The 19,602-nt window shown below is 35.0% G+C and overlaps 1 protein-coding gene across 4 annotated transcripts in view; it reads right to left on the reverse strand.

The window, feature by feature from the left end:
* The window catches only part of FNDC3A (fibronectin type III domain containing 3A), a 166,244-nt gene that overhangs the window by 77,618 nt on the left and 69,024 nt on the right, over positions 1-19,602 (reverse strand). Inside the window, exon 1 of one of the 4 annotated variants that reach the window (XM_037527312.2) lies at positions 1,160-1,265. The exons of the other annotated variants lie outside the window; for them this stretch is intronic. Coding sequence (XP_037383209.1) covers positions 1,160-1,166 — 7 coding nt within the window. The 5' untranslated portion in view covers positions 1,167-1,265. Of the gene's footprint in view, positions 1-1,159; positions 1,266-19,602 lie in introns of those variants that run through there. 4 annotated transcript variants of the gene reach the window in all.

The raw sequence follows: 19,602 nt of genomic DNA on the forward strand, positions 1-19,602 counted from the left end.
GAACAAAACAAATCCAATGTAAAATAAACCAGCAAATACATTACTACAGTTCAGAAACAATTAACTCAATTTTCCCTATGAAGTTATTATTTCCATCTAGCAAGTAAATCATCTCATTCTGCGGCAGAATGGTACATGTTTTTTCTTTTTAAAAATAAGACAATCTATGTATATAATATTTAAATAGTGGTGTGAAGTAACCTTCAACAGAGAACACATAAAACTCCCATTGTATAAACCTAGTCAACACAAGTATTGATATTTAGAAGTACAATATTAACAGCACCATTTCTATAGCTATTTCTGTTTAAAGTAGTAAAACCCCAAACCCTTGCATACTCAATGATGCCTATGTTCTATAACTTCCTTAGTTCTAACCATACCTCTTAATTTAGGAAGTACTAAAAGATTACCCATTCTGATTAAATGCAAAGAGGGGGATTTTGTCCCCGCAAAGATGCAGAATCTGTTACATTGTATTGTAATTTATTAATCAGTTACAGATCAAATGCATATCTGGTACGAGAACAGCTGTATCTCAACAACAGCTGCTAGATCCAGCTAGCAGCTCCTTAATAATCTACATGACCTGAACATGGTCTATTTCAAATCAATGTTGCTGATTCTTTTTAAGGGCATACTTTCTATTCCATAATAGCGCAGAGTAAACAATTACATTCACCAATTGTCTTAAATTTGAGACGCCCCTGATCTCAATTCCTAAAAAGTACCATAATCTAGTATTTTTTTCATAATTACTGTACACTAGCATTTAAAAGGTTTTTTTTTAATAGCGAAAGTGCAAATTTGCCCGAGTTTAAATTCCTAAAATGCAACGTGCTGCTGACGTGCTACATTCTCTTTATAACCAAGCTTCCACAATGGCTTCCAAATAATGATGCCAATTTTCAGATATTAATTGTAAAAAGAAAAACCTAATAAAATAAAGGTGATGGAAAGGAATATTCTGTGAGATATAATCGCCCGACTCTAAAGCGTTTAATATTTTTATAACTACTGGCAACAATTAAAAATATTTTTAGAGCGACAGCGTTAGCGCCTACTGGAAAAAAGAACACACACGGCAGGGCTTTAGATTAATACAATGCCTTCTATGTTTTAAAATACAAGTATAATGTTCAAAAACAGCAAATCTTACCACTCATTTTATTTTTTTTACAGAAGCAGCAGAACAAGAAAATCCAACAAGGAAACAGCGTAGTACACGTTAACAGTTTTAATTGGAGAACGGTTTCATGGGTTTTTTTTTTTTTTGCAAAGCAGTAAGAGGAAAAGATCCTTTGACCGAGTCACGTGATAGACGTCACATGACCTGAGGTGACCCGCGGAAAGGGAAAGGAAAAAAACCCTTACGTTCCTGCTCAGTGTTTCGGACAGAGAAAATGCTTTCTACTGCTACTGCCTTTAATTTGATAATTTTTTAGACTTCCTTATGAACTAACTCAAAAGCTCACCAGAATTATACGTTCAGAAATCTATATTTGACGTAAAAACAATTGTTTCATTTTTAAATAACATCACAGGCACTTTTTCTAATTCTTGTTTTATCCAGCCAGCTGCTTTTTATTTTTTAATTTTTAAAAAAATTTCAAGATACATAGACTATTTAATAATTCGGAATATTCACTCTGAAATATCTTTGTGTAACTTGATCTACTCTATACTCAAACCTTAAGAAATGCCCACAGTGCACAAAGAATTGTCTAGAACCTGGTTTTGCTCAATGTGTTTCTCAGAGTGTCAATTTTTCAGTAGGCATTTGCCTACCAAACTAATAAGGATTAACACTTTTATTGTTTTAAAAAAAAACCCTAACCTGGACATTAGTACAACTACTTGGTAGATGGCAGTCTCACCCACAGCTATGAAATATCAAAAGACAGGTTTTATGACCACTCTACCCAAACAGAAGTGGAGACCAGAAAGAAACCAAACATGTTTCCTTACAAGACTGGAAAAATACTGTAAAAACTTTTAGAAGTCTTTTAATTACTTTATTATGTAAGTTAAGGAAATGTATTAATCACAAACAAAATGGTGATACTGATTAATAATAAAATTCACATTGTGGAAAGAAAATCGATTTTAGTATCAAAAGATGTAAGTTTTAGTAAGAGTTTCAATATTTATTAGCAAGACAATTTATTACTCTTACTTCCATAAGGTTAAAATAACCTTACAGCATTGTTGTGAGACTCAGATTAAATTTTTTTTTTAAATTGCTCTTATTCTTTTTTTTTTTTTTAAAAGATTTATTTATTTATTTATACAACCACTGGGTACAGTCAGAAGTGCGGGAGGATGAGAGAATTCACCAGAGCCAGAGCAGGGAGCAGAACAAGCAGACTGACTGAAGACATTGCTGAGGGGAGCAGCGGGCACAGCAGGAGAGGTCTGCACGCCATGTGGGACCCTTGCCTGTGGCTGGGGATCGAACCGGCACTGCAGAGGCTGGGGGCAGCTTCGCACCCCAGTGCTCAAACGTTGTGCCACCGGGGAGGCCCCTCAGATTAAATTTTAAAGTGCTTAGTACACTGACTGGCACACCACAGGTATTATAAGTAAAAGTATGATCTATATGTTTTAAAAAATAATTATATAGTGCAGGATATGTGTCATGTACCATGTTTTACATATATTAAACCAACCCTCATAATAACTGAAGTAGGTAAGGAACTGAAGGAGAATGCAGTTAAGTAACTTGCCAAGGGTACACAGTGAGATAATGACAGGATTATCTAGCAATAAGCTGTATTAAAAAAAAAAAAAAAAAAAGGAAACCATGTTCAAGGCCCAGTCTCCCAAAAAGTTGTCAGTGGATACCTGAAGTAGTGTCAATAAATCCATGCTGGAAATAAGTTAATACAGAGAAAATTAGACAATAAAGGACTACTGTCAGGAATGGGAAGGGTGATTGTTAATTTCTAAGTTCCTGCCAAAAGTCAAGGTTGCCCTGAAGTACATTTCTTACAAGTACAGAGTCTCCTGCTTTCAATAGAATCTGCTCATAATGTTGGATTTAGCTATCCTATAAATGTAATCATGCTTCTGCTCTTCATTCCTTAAACAAACAAAAAAAATCCCATCCCTGCAGCCCATTTTCCCTTTTTGGTTCATGTTCTTATACAGTTGTGTTTCCATTTCTGGAGTTTTTTTAAACTGATGTTCTCTTTCTCAGTTCTTTCCATGTGTCCACTAAGCCCTCCTCCCCCACAATAAAAAAAATACCCATACATCTTCAACATTTTCACCAGACACATTTAGTTCATGTGCTTCCTTTAAATAAAAACTGATTCTCCCCCAGGATAGTTTTTCCAGTATTCTCCGGGAGCAGAAGCTTTCCATGCTTTCCAGAGGCAGCCTCCAGCTACCTGATGTTACTTTCAATTATCACAGCTGTTCCTGTTTCATGCTCAAGTTTGCTTTGTCCTGAGATTATGCCATATGAATATACTACCTTTTACCCCTTCCTCACTGCTGCCATGCTCAGTCTTTATGTATTGAGAACTCTGGCACTGTTTATACAGAGCACGGTGACTTTAAAGTTCAAAAAACCTAGCCTCAAACTTTTTTCTCCTCTTCCATTTTTTTTAGTAGTCAAATTTTAAAGACACACTTTAGAATTTATCACTTAGATTTCTAGCATCTCATCTTTGAAATCTTTTTTTTTTTTTTTAAAAAGATTTATTTATTTATTTATACAAGCACTGGGTACAGTCAGAAGCGCGGGAGGGTGAGAGAATTCACCAGAGTCAGAGTGGGGAACAGAACAGGCAGACTGATGAAATACACTGCTGAGGGGAGCAGTGGGCACGGCAGGAGAGGTCTGCGTGCCATGTGGGACCCTCGCCGGTGGCCAGGGATTGAACCCACGCTGCAGAGGCTGCGGGCAGCTTCGCAGTCCAGCGCTCAACTGCTGCTCCACCAAGGGAGGTCCTCATCTTTGAAATCTTAAACTTACAAGATGCAGTCACTGGCCATATCTATCCATTTTTCTTTCTTCCATTACGCTTGTTTTTCCCTGTAATGATCTCCCTTTTGTCCTGACCCAACAGGCAACTCCTGACTGCCTTCATGGTCTAATTTCCTTTCTTATCCATGTCTTTTTTTTTTTTAATTCCCCTTCCTGAAAATCCCCAATTTTAATCAACCAGAAAATTTTCTCTTAGACGTAGTTAATAATCTATCCAATATTCTAGAGTTATTATCAGATTCCCTCATCACTCTCTAAGAAAGTTCTCCATCCTAACCTTAACCATACATCTTAGCATGAAATTAAGCTCTTTTGATGTTATTGAAAGCTTTTTGTTTCTTCAATTTTCAGTAGTAACATAGTCTTTTCCTTAGATAAAAGCTATCACTCCACTTCTCCTCTTTATTTGATCTCTACTTCCTCTTGCATGGGTCTTTACTTTATTGGTCATTTCTCTCCCATTCACTATTTTCAGTCTCTCCCCTTAATCAATTTTTCTGAATCGCTCCTTCTGTGAAGCTCACAAACATGGTGAAGTTTCAAATCTAAGTCACTTACACCACTCATTTGATAAACATAACTCTTCTTTGTCCTGTGATACCATTCAACTACCACTCTTACCTAAGTCAACATGCTTAAGATAGTTAAATTTCTGACCTTCCTTTCACTTTTAAATTCTTAATGAAATTACTACTATGCAATATTTGATACAGAGGAAAATAACACTGGCTATATAATGTATTAAACCAAATATCCAAGCCAAAAAATAGAGCACACCATCAGGGTTGCATCAATTTGATCCTTCCCTAACCAATCATTTTGTGCCATTCATATCTCCACTATCCTGAATTTTGAGTTTGTTACCTTTTTTTTAAAATTTATTTATTTAAAAGATTTATTTATTTATTTATACAAGAACTGGGGTACAGGCCAGATTTATTTATTTATTTATACAAGAACTGGGGTACTGGGAGGGTGAGAGGATCCAGCAGAGACAGAGCGGGAACAGAACAGGCAGACTGACGAAATACACTGCTGAGGGGAGCAGTGGGCACGACAGGAGAGGTCTCCCGTGCCATATGGGACCCTTGCCGGCAGGCTGGGATTGAACCAGCACTGCAGAGGCTGCGGACAGCTTCACAGAGAGGTGCTCAACCGCCTGCGCCACCAGGGGAGGCCCGAGTTTGTTACCTTTTTAAAAATCTTCTAAAAAAACACCAAACTTTACATATATACCCAAATAATGTTTCTTTGCTTTGCATTTTATGAAAATTAGGGTATATAGTTTTCAGTAACCTTTCTAATGTGATATTGTCAAGACCTACCAAATTAGTTTCATATAGCTAGAATTTGTTCATTACCATTCATTCAAAAAACATGCACTATCTACAATGTACAAGATACTGTTCTAAGCATTTGGGGTATCAATAAACAAGAATGGATAAATATTTCTGTCCTTGTAAAGTTTGCACTGGGGGGAGAAAATGAAAAAATAGTATGATGAATAAAACATACAGTATGTCTGAAGGTTGATAAATGCTATGAAAAAAAGATCTGGGTTAGGAAAAAGAATTACTGAGATGGGCTGGTGGAGAGGAAAGAGACTGAGGATCATAATTTCAAATGCAGAGATCAGTGTAGGCTTCAATGAAAAGGGGGCATTCGAGCAATGACTTCAAAGAAGTGTAAGACTGAGCTGTTTGGATATATAAGGAAAATTCTACAAAGAGGAAGTAATCAGTGCAAAGTCTTTAAGGTAGGAGTATGTATGACATGTTCAAGATAAAGCAAAGACACTAAGTGTCCCTACAACAATGTAAGTTGAGGTCAGAGTAGTATAGAGAGAAATGAGTTATAGGCTATGAGCCTTGTATGTCATTGTTAGGATTTTCGCTTTTACTTTGAGTGAAATAGGAGACAATGGCTGAATTTTAAATTGGAGAAAAATATAATGTCAATTATATTTTAAAGGATTCACTGACTCATACATGTTGCTAGTGAGAATGTGGTACAATTATTTGAAAAACCAGCAGTATCTACAAGGTTGAATGTACACATATCCTATAAGTCATTAATTTATTTCTAAAGTATATAGGCACTGTTAATGCTTATATGTTTCACTAAAGGATATATATTAGAATGTGCATGCATTAGTATTTGCAATAATATAAGCAGGCACCACATATTACCACAGTAGTATATGTGGGATAGAGGAGATTTGGGGATGATCACATCTTCAGATTTGGATGTTACATTAGAAATATCTGTTAGGCATCCAAATGGAGAACTCACACAGGCAGTTGATTTTACTGTTTTGGAATTCAAAGAGAAACCCAGTCTGGAAATATAACTTCTGGAATCTCTAGCTGGCCTCAAATCAAGACTGGAAAGATCATGAAGGAAGTGAGGGTAGATATTGAGAAGACATTTAAAATTTTGTACCAAAGCATGAAACAGAACATTGTTGCTACAAACATGTACTTTTCATGGGTCTTGGTCTACATGTTAAAGAGTTTTTTCAGGTATACACCTAGAAGTGGAAATGCTAGGTCGTAAGGTTATGTGAATATTAATATTCATTGGATAGTGCCAAAAAGCATTCCCCAATTTACATTTCTACCAGTCAGCAAAGTATAAGTGGTTCCACTGATTCATATTCTTGTCATTATTTGGTGTTAAGATTCAAAAAAACTGCCAGTCTCACAAATATTACTTTGCATTTTCTAAATCCATTTTTCAGCTGGGTTATCTTTTAAAAAAACAGGTTTATAATAAGAACTTTCATATATTTTGAATAATGATTTTTTATGGTTAAGTTGAATGCAAATATTCCCTTCCTAGTGTGTGACTTTATTTTATATTTAATGATTATGTATACTAAGTTCTTAATTCTAATGACATCAGATTTATTAATTTTTTGGTTACATTTCCTATATGTCTTAAAAATGTTTCTCTACTATATAGTGAAAAAGATATTATTTTTAAGTTTAGGTTTTTACATGTAAGTATTTCAACCTTGAAAAATTGACTTTTGTGTAAAGTATGAGGAAAGCATCTGATTACATTTTAATACAAATGGAAAACCAATGACCTAGCCATTCTCTCCTGTTTTCCATCTCCTTAGATATTTCCTTTACTTTTTGTGGGGACAACAATGCAATTAAAATTCTCTTATGAAAAATCTTGTTATGTAAGAGTGGAGTTTATTCAGAGCATCCAAATTATAAAATGACTAGAAATGGAAGTCTCCAAAATCACATTTCAACCCATAGCAATCAAGTTTTTGACCAGGTCATTCCTATGAGATTGAACGGGCAAAGTCACTAAGATCAAACTCTTGCCAAATCCAATTAATACTGCAATTAATATAAACTTCCTAATTATTCTTATAATCTGGAATTCTGGTTTATCCATTCCTCTTTGACTTCCTGATCATACTTTTAAAAAATATCCTTAATGACAGCCTTCAGTTCTTTCTTTAAATGTTGGTTTTCCTGGGAGATTTGCTCTAGGCCCTCTTTTTTTCCATATTCTACACAAGCTCACAAGATGATCTTATTTACTCTCACAAAGGCATTCTGTATCTCACCCAAACTTTCTCCTATGCTATTCTAGACCTTCCACTTCAATCTGTATGAAATGCAAAAGCAGTTAATTTTCCTTCAGTACTCATTCCACCTCCTGTAGTCCCATGAGAAGTGCATGTTTCCATTTCAAAAGAGAAACATTCTATTTTCTACTTTATTTTTCACATCAAACCATTTAGCAAGCCATTTAGCAAGTTGTATAAATACCTTGTAAACCACATTTTTTTTCATTTGCATCAAAATATCTTCAAGTGAATTTTAGTGGTATTGTGCTGCATTTTCTCATTCATTTTATAATTTGTGATATTTGTTATCTCCTAAGCAAGTATAATGTAGTAGTGAAGAACATGGTTTTTGGTGTTAGACCAATGTAATTGTATCAATAGTTTACTAACTGAGATACTGTAAGTTATTTAACTCTTTGTATTTTAGTTTCCTTACCTGTAAAATGGAAATAACAGTTATTCTACTTCAGAGATATATTATGCATATTGAATGAATAGTTATTTGTAAAGCACCTAGACTAGTACCTGCTACCCAATTAGTGCCTATAAAAAACAATGTCACCCAAGTATAGTGCTACTGTTTGTATTGACAAAACCACCTGAAAATCAATAGCTCAGGAAAGTTAATAGTTAATCGGTCAACATGTTATAAATATAAGTCCAACAATTGCTATGCTATGTCATTCTATAGAGAGCACTCTGAAAAATCTGTGAGGTAGCATTGTGAAAATAAAAAGCAGATGCATTTTAAATTTGCTAGAACGGCCATATATTCAGGCAAGAAAGAGAAAATGGAAAAATGTTTATTAGTGCATAACATAATATGACTGTAATGTAGTCTATAATTTTCTCTATGTTTATTACTACAGGAAAATTGACATTCTTAATAGGATCTTTAGAAAACATACATAAAATACATTTACCTTATATTTTCCTTATTATAATTGAAAGATCCTCAAAAATATCAACCATATCACCTGGGCATTGGAACTCTGTGGCAACTGTGAGAATAGCTGAGGACAGCAGGAGTACAGAACTAAGTCTTGTTAGATGGTTGCTGAAGAGTCACCAATTTATAAACCACAAATATAAAAACACTAAACATTTTGATGGAATGTTCAAGTCAATAAATCCCAATTATCTGCTAGTTATATAATACAAAGCAAAAAGTTCCTAAATATATCTGACTGAAACATTGTGAAGAACGAGCCAAAAAATTTCTAGTAAGTGAAGAACACCACATGGAAAAGTGATTTACTTAAATTGCTAAATCTGTTCTAAAAGATAAAGTAATCTAAGAGATACTTAAAACACCAAAATCTGTAAACAAACCAAAAAACCCTCAGAACAAAATATGTGAGAAACTGAAGAGGGAACAATTAGAAAAAAATAAAAAAAAAATGAGTGAGGTTGGTCTTATACCCTCTCTAAAGTAGGTTATAAAAACCATGAACAGGGCCTCCCCTGGTAGCGCAGGCGGTTGAGTGAAGCACTGTGAAGCTGTCCTCAGCCTCTGCAGTGCGAGTTCGATCCTGGCAACCAGCGAGATACCCACATGGCACATCAGACCTCTCCTGTCTCGCCTGCTGCTCCCCTCAGCAGTGTATTTCAGTCAGTCTACCTGTTCTGCTCCCTGATCTGTCTCTGGTGAATCCTCTCACCCTCCCGCACATCTGGCCTGTACCCCGATTCTTGTATGCATGAATAAAATCTTTGGGGAAAAAAAAAAGAAACATGAACAGAAACATGGTTAAAATCAAGACATCAAAGACCACGTTATCAATAGTCCTTGTTTCTGAGAGATCAGTATAGCTTAAATTGCCTTAAGAGGGGCCTCCCTGTTGGCAGAGGGGTTAGAGACAGCACTATCAAGCTACTGCCAGCCACTACAGCACAAGTTTGATACCTGGCCGACCAGGGAGCAACCCACATGGCGCAGCCCTGCCTGATGCTCTGCTGCTCCTCTCCTGCCCTGCCTGCTGCTCCCCTCAGCAGTGTTATTTTAGTACATCTGCCTGCTCTGCTCCCTACTCTCTCTGGTGAATCCTCTCACCCCCCACACCTCTGGCTAACACCCCGGTTCTTGTATGCATAAATAAATAAATCATTAAAAAAATTGCCACAGAGCATGGCCTAAATGATTTGGTTTGGAAAAAAAAAAAAACAAAATAACAAAGCAGTTATAACGTAATGCTGACTTCTGTCATATATAAACTTCAGTAAAGCATCAATTTAACTTTAAGGAATATACCCTTAAAAATAACTTGTGGCAAAATCAGCAGGAAGACAGCCCGAATCCTTTGACTTGCAGAAAGGGATTGTGAGCTTATGCAAATTAAAAGTTGGAGAGTTTATCTTTTTTGATTGCTGAATAGTATTCCATTGTGTATATAGAGCACATCTTCTTGATCCAGTCATCTATTTTTGGGCATCCGGGTTGTTTAAATATCTTACCTATTGTAAATAGTGCCATTCATAGCAACATGGATGGAGCTAGAAGGGACCACACTCAGTAATATAAGCCAGAAGGGAAAAGAAAAATATTGGATGGTTTCACTTGTAGGATGAGTATAGAGGAACCAAATAAGGGATCAGGAAAAAAAAAATAACAGTAATAATAATTAAAAAAAAGAAACAAAATTAGCAGGCAACCATAAACGAGAGATATTCTGTGAGGGAGGGGGAACAAAAGGGATCAAAACGGGAGAGAAAAGCACAAAGGACTATCTATAGTGACGGTTCATAGGTGAACTGGTGGTGGAAATTTTACTGGGAATACACAATTATGTAAAAGATATAAATAAATAAATTAAAAATTAAAAAAAAGTTGGAGAGTTGATTTGGATTTCTAAAATTCATTCTTTTGCCAATAAACAAACAAGATCAGTTGTCAGAACCCTTCTCAGATTGTAATACTAAACCTAGTTCATTTACATACCAAAAAAATTTAAGAGGCAGACTCATTCAGCCCAGCAAAAGTAGTTTGAAATCATTAAGACAAAAATTTAAAAGGCTGGGGATGTGAACTATATACCTTTTCTACTACTTTACAAATGTGTAGCTAATCTTCCAAAAGGCTGTCTCCGACTGTGATAATGACATAGAAGTATTAAGGTTCTTAATAAGCATCTATCAATAAATAACGTGCTGCAATTTGCAGCAACATGGATGGAGCTGGAAGGGATCATGCTCAGCGAAATAAGCCAGAAAGAAAAAGAAAAATACCGGATGGTCTCACTCATAGCAGGAATCCAGAAAACTTAAATAAGGGACGAGGAAAAAGAATAACTATAAGAAAGAAAATATCAAAATCAACAAACAGCTATGAACCAGAGACACTCTATGGGGGATGGGAGGCGGGGAAAAGAGGGCTTGGGGTCAAAATAAGGGGGTTGTAATTGTATGGAGAATATAAAAATAAAAAAAAAAAAGAAAAACAAAGAAAAACAGAAAAAAAAGAAAAAAGAATACTTAAAGATTAACACATAAAACCATTTTATTCATATAAACTATCATTTGTAATGAGCAAAGTATATATAAATTAATGAATACTGCAGAATGTATTAAAATAAAAATATGAAAAAACAAAAAAACAAACAAAAAAATAACATGTGCATTTTGGACCATATCTGTTGTATGTCCATGGAGTCAAGGGCCCAAGAAAAGATCACTGTAATCTTCAACCAATCAAGTACTCTACAGGAGAGGATCTATTTTGGGGGGAATGACAGTCAATAATATATGCAAATAATCCCAGGAAGATAAGAGGAGTGAAGTATTAGAACCTCTAACTTTGTTCAGGGCACAAATCAAACTTTGCTTTTTTTTTTTAAGATTTATTTATTTATGCATACAAGAGCTGGGGTACATGCTAGAGATGGGGGGGGGGTTTGAGAGGATTCACCAGAGACAGAGTGGGGAACAGAACACAGGCAGACTGACTGAAATACACTGCTGAGAGGAGCAACAGGCGAGACAGGAGAGGTCTGCTTCACCACATGGGTTGCTCCCTGGCTGGTTGGGGATTGAACTCATGCTGCAGAGACTGCGGATTGCTTCATAGTGTGGTGCTTAACTCCCAGCGCCACCAGGGAGGTCCAAACCTTGCTTCTTTTAAGTCTCTCTTATTTGCCTATTTTTTCCTCTCTTGCCCTCTTAGTCACCTTCCAGTTCTGGTCACACACTATTATTTTCTTCCTCTATTATCTCCCTCTCTACTTCTAAATTAAGATATCAATTTATCAAAAAGTTTTACTTTATGTAATACATTCGAATAGGAAACAAACATGATGATCATTTTAGACTGACTCAAAATTTAGAGTGGCTGAATGAGGTTAGGAGGGTTAAGTTCCTAGCAAGAGAATGACCAATATAGAAAGATACCCGTGTTCCAATGTAGTATTTCCCAAATATTTGTGTTTATGTGCCAGTAAAATTTGAAAACAAATTCTGGGGATTGGTTAAGGTGATCAATTTTTTATTAAGCCAAATCATGACATTAAAAGGAAAGAAGGGAGAGATTAAAGATAGATCAAAGGAAGTCTATCTTATATTATTACATTATTTTACAAGGAAAGGCTATTTAAGAAAATAAGTCCCATTTACAAATCACACCAAAAAAGTATATGATATTAGGGAGTAAACTTAACAACGGAGGTGAAAAACCCATACATTGAAAACTGTAAGACGCTGTTAAATGAATAGAAGACACAAAGAAAGAGAAATATATTCTGTGTTTATGAATTGTTAACTTTAACCTATACTACTTTAACCTACACTAACTTTAACCTATACTACTAAGCGACAGTAATAAAAAATATTTGGTACTGGAATAAAAGCAGACACATAGACCAATGGAACTGAGAGCACAGAAATAAACCCACACACATAACAGGTAATTTCTGACAAAGGAACCAAGACCAAACAATGGAAGAAAAAGAGGCTCTTCAGCAAATGATGCTGGGAAACCTAGACTGCCACATGTAAATACAATAACAACAAAACCAGATACTGAATTCATACACTAAAATTAATTCAAAATGGATTAAACACTTGGACATAAGACCTAAAACAAAAATACATAAAAGAAAACATGGGGATACACTGCTGGACATCAACTGTAGAGACATGTTTGGGGACATGTGCCCAATGGCTGGGGAAGGAAAAGCAAAAAAAAAAACCAAAAAACAACAAATGGGACTACAGCAAACTAAAAAGCTTCTGGACAGCAAAAGAAAATACCACAAAAATGAAAGGGCAACCTATGCTATGTAGAAGATATTTATATATTATCATATATGTGGAAAGGGACTTTATATTCTAAAATATAAACAGTTTAAGCAGAAAAATTACTCTTAGTAGAGATATCCACTTATTTTAAGTCATTTGCTACCTATATATGTCTTTAATTCATGTTACTGATATTGAACTGAAAAATTTATTTTTCAGTGTATCTTTAAATTTTTTTCAAAAACTACTTGCAAAAGTATATTATAGTTAATAAATATGAAGCTTTTTATACCTAAAATTGACACTTTTCTATAATGTTACTTTACTATTATAATATTAAGAAAATATTTGATTTTGGGGGAATGTCTGATAAGACAGGAGCAAATCCTGTTAAGGATATTCTCAGTTCTATTCTTTTTCTTACTGTCATGTGTACATATTTTAGTCTAATTATCTTCAATGATTCTAAAATACCTTCAAATATTTTTATAAACAAAAAATCACTGAATTGTCTCTACTTAAAATTCTTTCAAAAGTTTCACCGAATTTGCATTTTTAAACTCACTGTTGCTAAAAGAATTTACTGCAAAATAAAAAGGGTTCTACCAATAACACTAAAAACTTCAAATAACAAAACATTCAGACTATTTTTTACATATTTTGTGACAGGGATATTTAGATTTTACTTCTGTGTAGTCAAATCCATCTAACCTGTTATGCTCGTCCCAGAGAACCTTACAACTGATAGTCTGGTGACACCAAGTGGTTAGAAGAGGAAGCAGCAATTCCTACTCCCACAGCTGCCAATACTGTCTGGAGATTGGTTTAGGGTTCTTCATCTAAGAGTACTTTGCTTTACTACTAAATTAGTACCTTAACTGCTATATGACTTCCTTCTGGCAAGGGCCAGGAAAAGATAAATGGTTTATTCAGGTTGTCCTCAAGATTTAATCATAGGTTCATGTGAAACAAGAGATAAACTGCTTACTAGAGAAAGTGGTAGAAGCAGGAAATACAAAATGGTGGGCACCCAAATGCAGTAGTTTATTTTAATGGTACTAATTATATTTTGTTAAAAAAAAAGTCTAGGATAAACGTTAAACCAGTTGGATACCAAGAAGAGATGCATAAAATGGGACTGCCCTAGACAAAATGGGACATAAGGTCACACACTTAGTAAGAGATTCTTACTTAAGGCTACAAAATAGCTGACAACTTTTATTCATGAGGCTATTAGTACTTAAGGCAATTAGCAGTTTTAAGTCTTTGCATCTAACAAGTTGGTGATCATAACTTGGGAGCAGAATAAGACAGGGAGTTAAAGAAGAAAGATAAAAGATCTCGGTCAGTATCACTGCTCAGATGTTTAGGGGTGGTGTTTCCTCGAAAATTATACTTTTTAAAGACTAGATAAACTGCTTGAATTAGTGGCCAAAGTATAGTTCAGAATTATGAGTAATTCCATTTATCTGTATTCAGGTAATGGAAAATTTCTATACTTAGACTTGCTAATAAGCATTTTAATGTATGAGTAGGAAAAATTAAAGTAAGGAGCAGTAAATTGAATTGTACATAGACAGAAAACTTGAAGGAGGAGATATGTTTACCAAGCACCTGTTTCTAAACAAGCTATTTTCAGTGTTCTTGTTTAGAAAGCTACAAAGACTGTGATATTAATGTGCATGGATGCAGCAGGTTGTGAACACTATTTTTAGTATCAGTCTAATGTGAACAATGATGAATCATTCTCTGTTAGTCTAGTAGGAAATAGTGCTTGGAATTTACCACAGCACATTAGGCTAACTATATCTCAATAACTGACACCCACACACTGACATCACACAGGTAGTGATATGGATCAATGACGCAAATCCTGTCAGGATCAAACATTAAGGGCACAGGGGCTGGAAAAAAAAAATGCCCACAAGACAGGGCAGCTCAGTCATCCAATATGCACAAACTGCACTAAATCAGTTTTGCTGTTGTTGAAAAGGGTTATGCTAGGTTCTTTTTACATACAGCTAAGCCTTTTATTTTTAATTATAGATCACCTACATAATAGAGTCTCCCTCACAGCCTCTGTTTTTTAAAGTATGGAACTTTAAAAACATGCCTTAAGGTTAGACCAGTCATGAGTTAGGAAAACAGTCTCCGAGCAAAGGTTCTTTACAAATCTTTCACAGAATATCCACCACTAATTATTTTATATAACACGTTGCACTTGACATAACATCCTGGCCTCACAATTCTTTTTACCTTAAGAATCTTCTCAGTGTCACCTTCTTTTAGCTTTTACTATTTTTAGTCTTACTGCCATCAAAATACCAACTTTTTATGCTTATAGATGAGTAGGAGATGACGACTTAGAGTAACCAAATGGAAGGCTTCAACATACTTCCCCCTAGATTAAAGGTCCCCACATGGAATTCTGGAACTCTCCTTTCCTGTAACAGGGAATAGAAATTCCTGGAAACTTGTCACAGAAGTTTACATCTGTGGTAGGTTATTCTGAAGAGAAACTGGGCTTCTATACTTAAAAGGATTTCCTTTCCTTCTTGTTTCTTATGTTCTCAAAGATTATCACTTCCCAGGAGAACTGGAAAGCTGAAGGGAGATCAGAGCTGGAGGTGTTTAATAACCTTTTCTGCAATCATCATTAGCCTGACATAAGCAGACTAATTTGAAAACAGGTTAAAGAGTCATGTCCTTAGGCACTTGCTTCATATTGTTTCCTCAATTACTGTGGCTTCTTATAAAAATTTGTTAAAAAAGAAAAAAGCCAAAGTAAGGGCTCTCCCTCAACCTAAAGTTGCTTTGTTTTGTACTCTTTCACCATAATTAAATTTCATCAGAAGACAGGACAATAAGGTCTTATTTTTCTCTATCATGTTTATACATTTTCAACCTTTATTGTTGATCTTTATTCTACCCTACTCATTCTAATCTTCTCAGGGCAAGTTTCTGCTCAAAAAGAAAAAGGGAGATAAAAAACTCACTTTATGCTAAAGACAGAAGAGTTTGGAAAAACTCCAGAGGTAAAGATAGGAATAGAGACCTAATCTCCTTATTCTCTTCTGGTTCAAACATTACTAGACTGGGAAGTAGAATCTTACTTATATAATTACTTATGAAGAGATTAAGCATAGAAAAGTAAAAGAAAGGGCCTTTGCCAAGCTCTGTAGTTGTGGCTATTAAGAATTTAGAGATACTTAAGATTGCAGGCTTGGGGCCTGCCTTTACAACCATGTCCCACAAATATACAGCTTTGCCTCTAAAAGTAAACTTTCCTTCTTATAAATCCTTTCAGAGACATCCTGTGGATATAAAAATGAATATAAAAGTAATGATTTGTAATAAAAAATAAAAATATATACTACACTGTCCTGCACTTTAATAATAAATCTTAGAGATCTTGCCATATTGGTACATGAAGAGCAGTTCAAATCTCTTATTCCAATGTAACAATGGAATAAAATTTATTTATTCCTTTATTCACAGATATTCAAGGTTTTAACCTTTTTCTTATTACAATACTATAGTAACTATCTCTACACAAACATCATTTCACAGATTGTCAGTATACTGTAGGATAAATTGCTAGAAAGTAGTTATATTATAAAAATTACATTTTTGGTATTACCAAATCTCAAAGTTTGTACTAATACATATTCTGATCAACACATGCCTGTATTTAATAAACTTTTTGATATTTGCCAATCTGAAAGGTGCAAAGAGTAACAGTGTAGTTCATTCAGTTTGGATTTTCTTCTGAATGAGGCTGAAGAGTCATATGTTTAAGAGTCATTTATTTTTTCCTTTTTAGTGACCTGTTTGTTCCTAGCCACTGCTTACTTTTCTTTTTCTTTTCTTTTCTTTTTTTTTTTTGTGGGACCCTTGCCGGGCCGGGGATCAAATCGGCACTATAGAGGCTGCGGGCAGCCTCGCAACCCAATGCTCAACCGCTGTGCCACCAGGGGAGGCCCCTACACTGCTTACTTTTCTACTAGATTTGCAATGGATCTTTATACATTTAAGAAGTTAGCTCTTTGTCATAAGCTGCAAATATTTCTCTTATTTGTCTTCTTTTATTTGTTCCCCTCATGTATATATTTATTTATTTATTTTTTTTTGGCGCAAAATGCTAAGTGGTAGGTTAGAATGGTGCTGGGGGTGGTCTCCTCGGTGGTCCAGCTGTTGAGCGCTGAGTTGCGAAGCTGCCCGCCGCAGCCTCTACAGTGCTGGTTCGATCCCCGGCCTCCAGGCGAGGGTCCCACATGGTGCGCAGACCTCTCCTGCCGCCTGCTGTTCCCCTCAGCAGTGTACTACTTCAGCCTGCCTGCTCTGCTCTCCCCTCTGGCTCTGGTGAATTTTCTCACCCTCCTGCGCTTCTGACTATACCCAGTGCTTATATAAATAAATAAATAAATAAGTAAATAAATCTTTAAAAAAAAAAAAAAAAAAAGAATGGTGCTGGGGTGTTTCCTTCTGCTCTAAGACATTGCCTCCCACACTGCTCCACCAAAGGCTAACTCTATTTCTTTAAGCAAGCACTTAATGACTACCCCAAGCTGGATTAGGCATTTCTCCTTCGGTCTCCCACAAAAATCTGAGTATACCACACTCAATTCCATTGTAGTACACATTACCTCTTCTGTTTTAACTTGCCTATCTTATAACTCACTAGACTTTGAAGCAAGCTCTAAGTCTTTCAAATGGTTGTCAACCTTCAGGAAAAGAAATTTAAGGCAAATTATCCATAAAAAGAGCATGCAATTAGTTATTTTGTTTCCTGTGTTCTGGCAAGCACCAAAACATGGGAGACTGAGTATAAAAGAGTGAGGAATTCCAACATATTAAGGCTAAAAATAATGTTAAACTATTAAAATATGTAATCTTTCACTGTAGTTAAAGGGGATTTTCCAAAAATGTTAACGGATTATGTAAGATGAAGAGAAGGGAATGTCAGAGACAGAGAACTTTGTTGATCCACAAAGAATGGACATAAATTGACTAAAATAGCTCTCAAAGTAAATAAACATCTTCAAATAAAATTACTACACGTTTCATGTTAAAGTTATGTTAAAATTTTGACTTATTTTAAAATTATGACTGTAGTAGTTACTTACTTAACTGCTGAAGCCTCAAAGAAATCAATGCATACTTGCAAGCAAATCTACTACCACCGTTATATTACCCATGACTCTCATGGTTAATATCAACATGGTTGGATGTGCCTTAAAAGAACACTATAACCACAGTCAGCAGCACAAATCATATTTTTGTAGATAAAAGAAGCATCTTTAAAGGGAAATTCTGCCTAGTATTGGTTTCTATGACAGGAAAATGAGAATTATGAGGATGAATCCTAGAAAAGTTGGAGAATGATTTTTTTCCATATCCATAAATGTAGGGAGATAATAAAAATCACATTCAACATGTTGCCACATAAGGAACTGAGCTAGAAAAGATTTTTTCTGTTTCCTGGGACATTCTTTGCAGATGGTGAAAGGTATGTAAATCAGATTATGTAGATTCATGACAGTCTTTTTATTACTTTATATAAATGTTCTCTGAACATCCTAGCCTACCTTTTCCCAGTTATGCTTTAGGGGAAAAAAAAACCCAGAAACATTTATGCCTGGGTTAGAATGCTTATTAAGCTAAGCATTTGAGTTCAAAATTGTGCTCGTAGTTACTACAAGGATAAACTAAGGTAAATCTGTGAATTTGTAATTCAGTTACTCTTCTCACCAAGAAATTCTTTTTCTGAAGTCAACTTTATTGTTTATTTATTTATTTTTAAAGATTTATTTATGCATACAAGAGCTGGGGCATAGGCCAGAGATGTAGGGAGTGAGAGGATTCACCAGAGACAGAGTGGGGAACAAAACAGGCAGACTAAGTGAAATACACTGCCCAGGGGAGCAGAGGCTTCAGATTTCTTCATAGTGCAGTGCTTAAGCCCTTGTGTGACCAGGGAGGACATAAAGTCAACTTTAGAGAGACTAGTTTTTATTTTAAATAAGGTGACCTTTCTGTACACTTTTTCATAGGGTTAAGAAAATATATGCAAAGCACAAAGTAGGTATGCAGTAAATACTGGTCTCTTTCCTTAGCCCCTTCACAGAATGGTTTGGTTAAATGGAGATGATCCAAACAAATATGTATGTTCTTTCATAAATACATCCTGGCTTATACTGAAACTTCTTAGGGGTTGAGAAAAAAAATCTTACATGACTTAAGGTTAGCTTTTTTGCTCTGGGTTTCTTATCTGTGTCAGAATTCTTTAAGCTAGACCATATTATGATACCAAATTTACACATTTCTTCTATCCCCCGATTTAAAAAAAATGTCATATTATACTTTTAAGTTTGGTATGTTCTACTTTTTCACTTTTTACTGGTTAAAAAATCTACTTATCTGTACCAAAATACTTTGTGTGGCCTACAATTTTCCTTAATAAGTTTAGGGTTTCAACTTTAAAGAAAAGAAATGTATAAATTTCATAAAATAAAGCTGCACTAAATTTATAAGGGCCTTAAACACATTTATAAGATTATTTAAGCAGTTAATATGTCAACATTATGAAATTACACAGAAAGTATAAAGAAAAAAATATATTCACAGGGACAGGCACTTGAAGGAAATGTGTCACAATTATTTTGAGGCATATATATTTATTAAAAGCAATTATTTTTCCTCATTACAAAAAGATCTAATTCTTTTGAAAATATTAGTAACATACATACATTTGAATAAGTGGCCTTCAAGACTCAGGTCCTGATTA

This window comes from Talpa occidentalis, unplaced genomic scaffold, assembly GCF_014898055.3.
Source record: "Talpa occidentalis isolate TD23 unplaced genomic scaffold, MPIMG_talOcc4v2.1 talOcc4.5, whole genome shotgun sequence".
Classification (NCBI taxonomy): domain Eukaryota; kingdom Metazoa; phylum Chordata; class Mammalia; order Eulipotyphla; family Talpidae; genus Talpa; species Talpa occidentalis.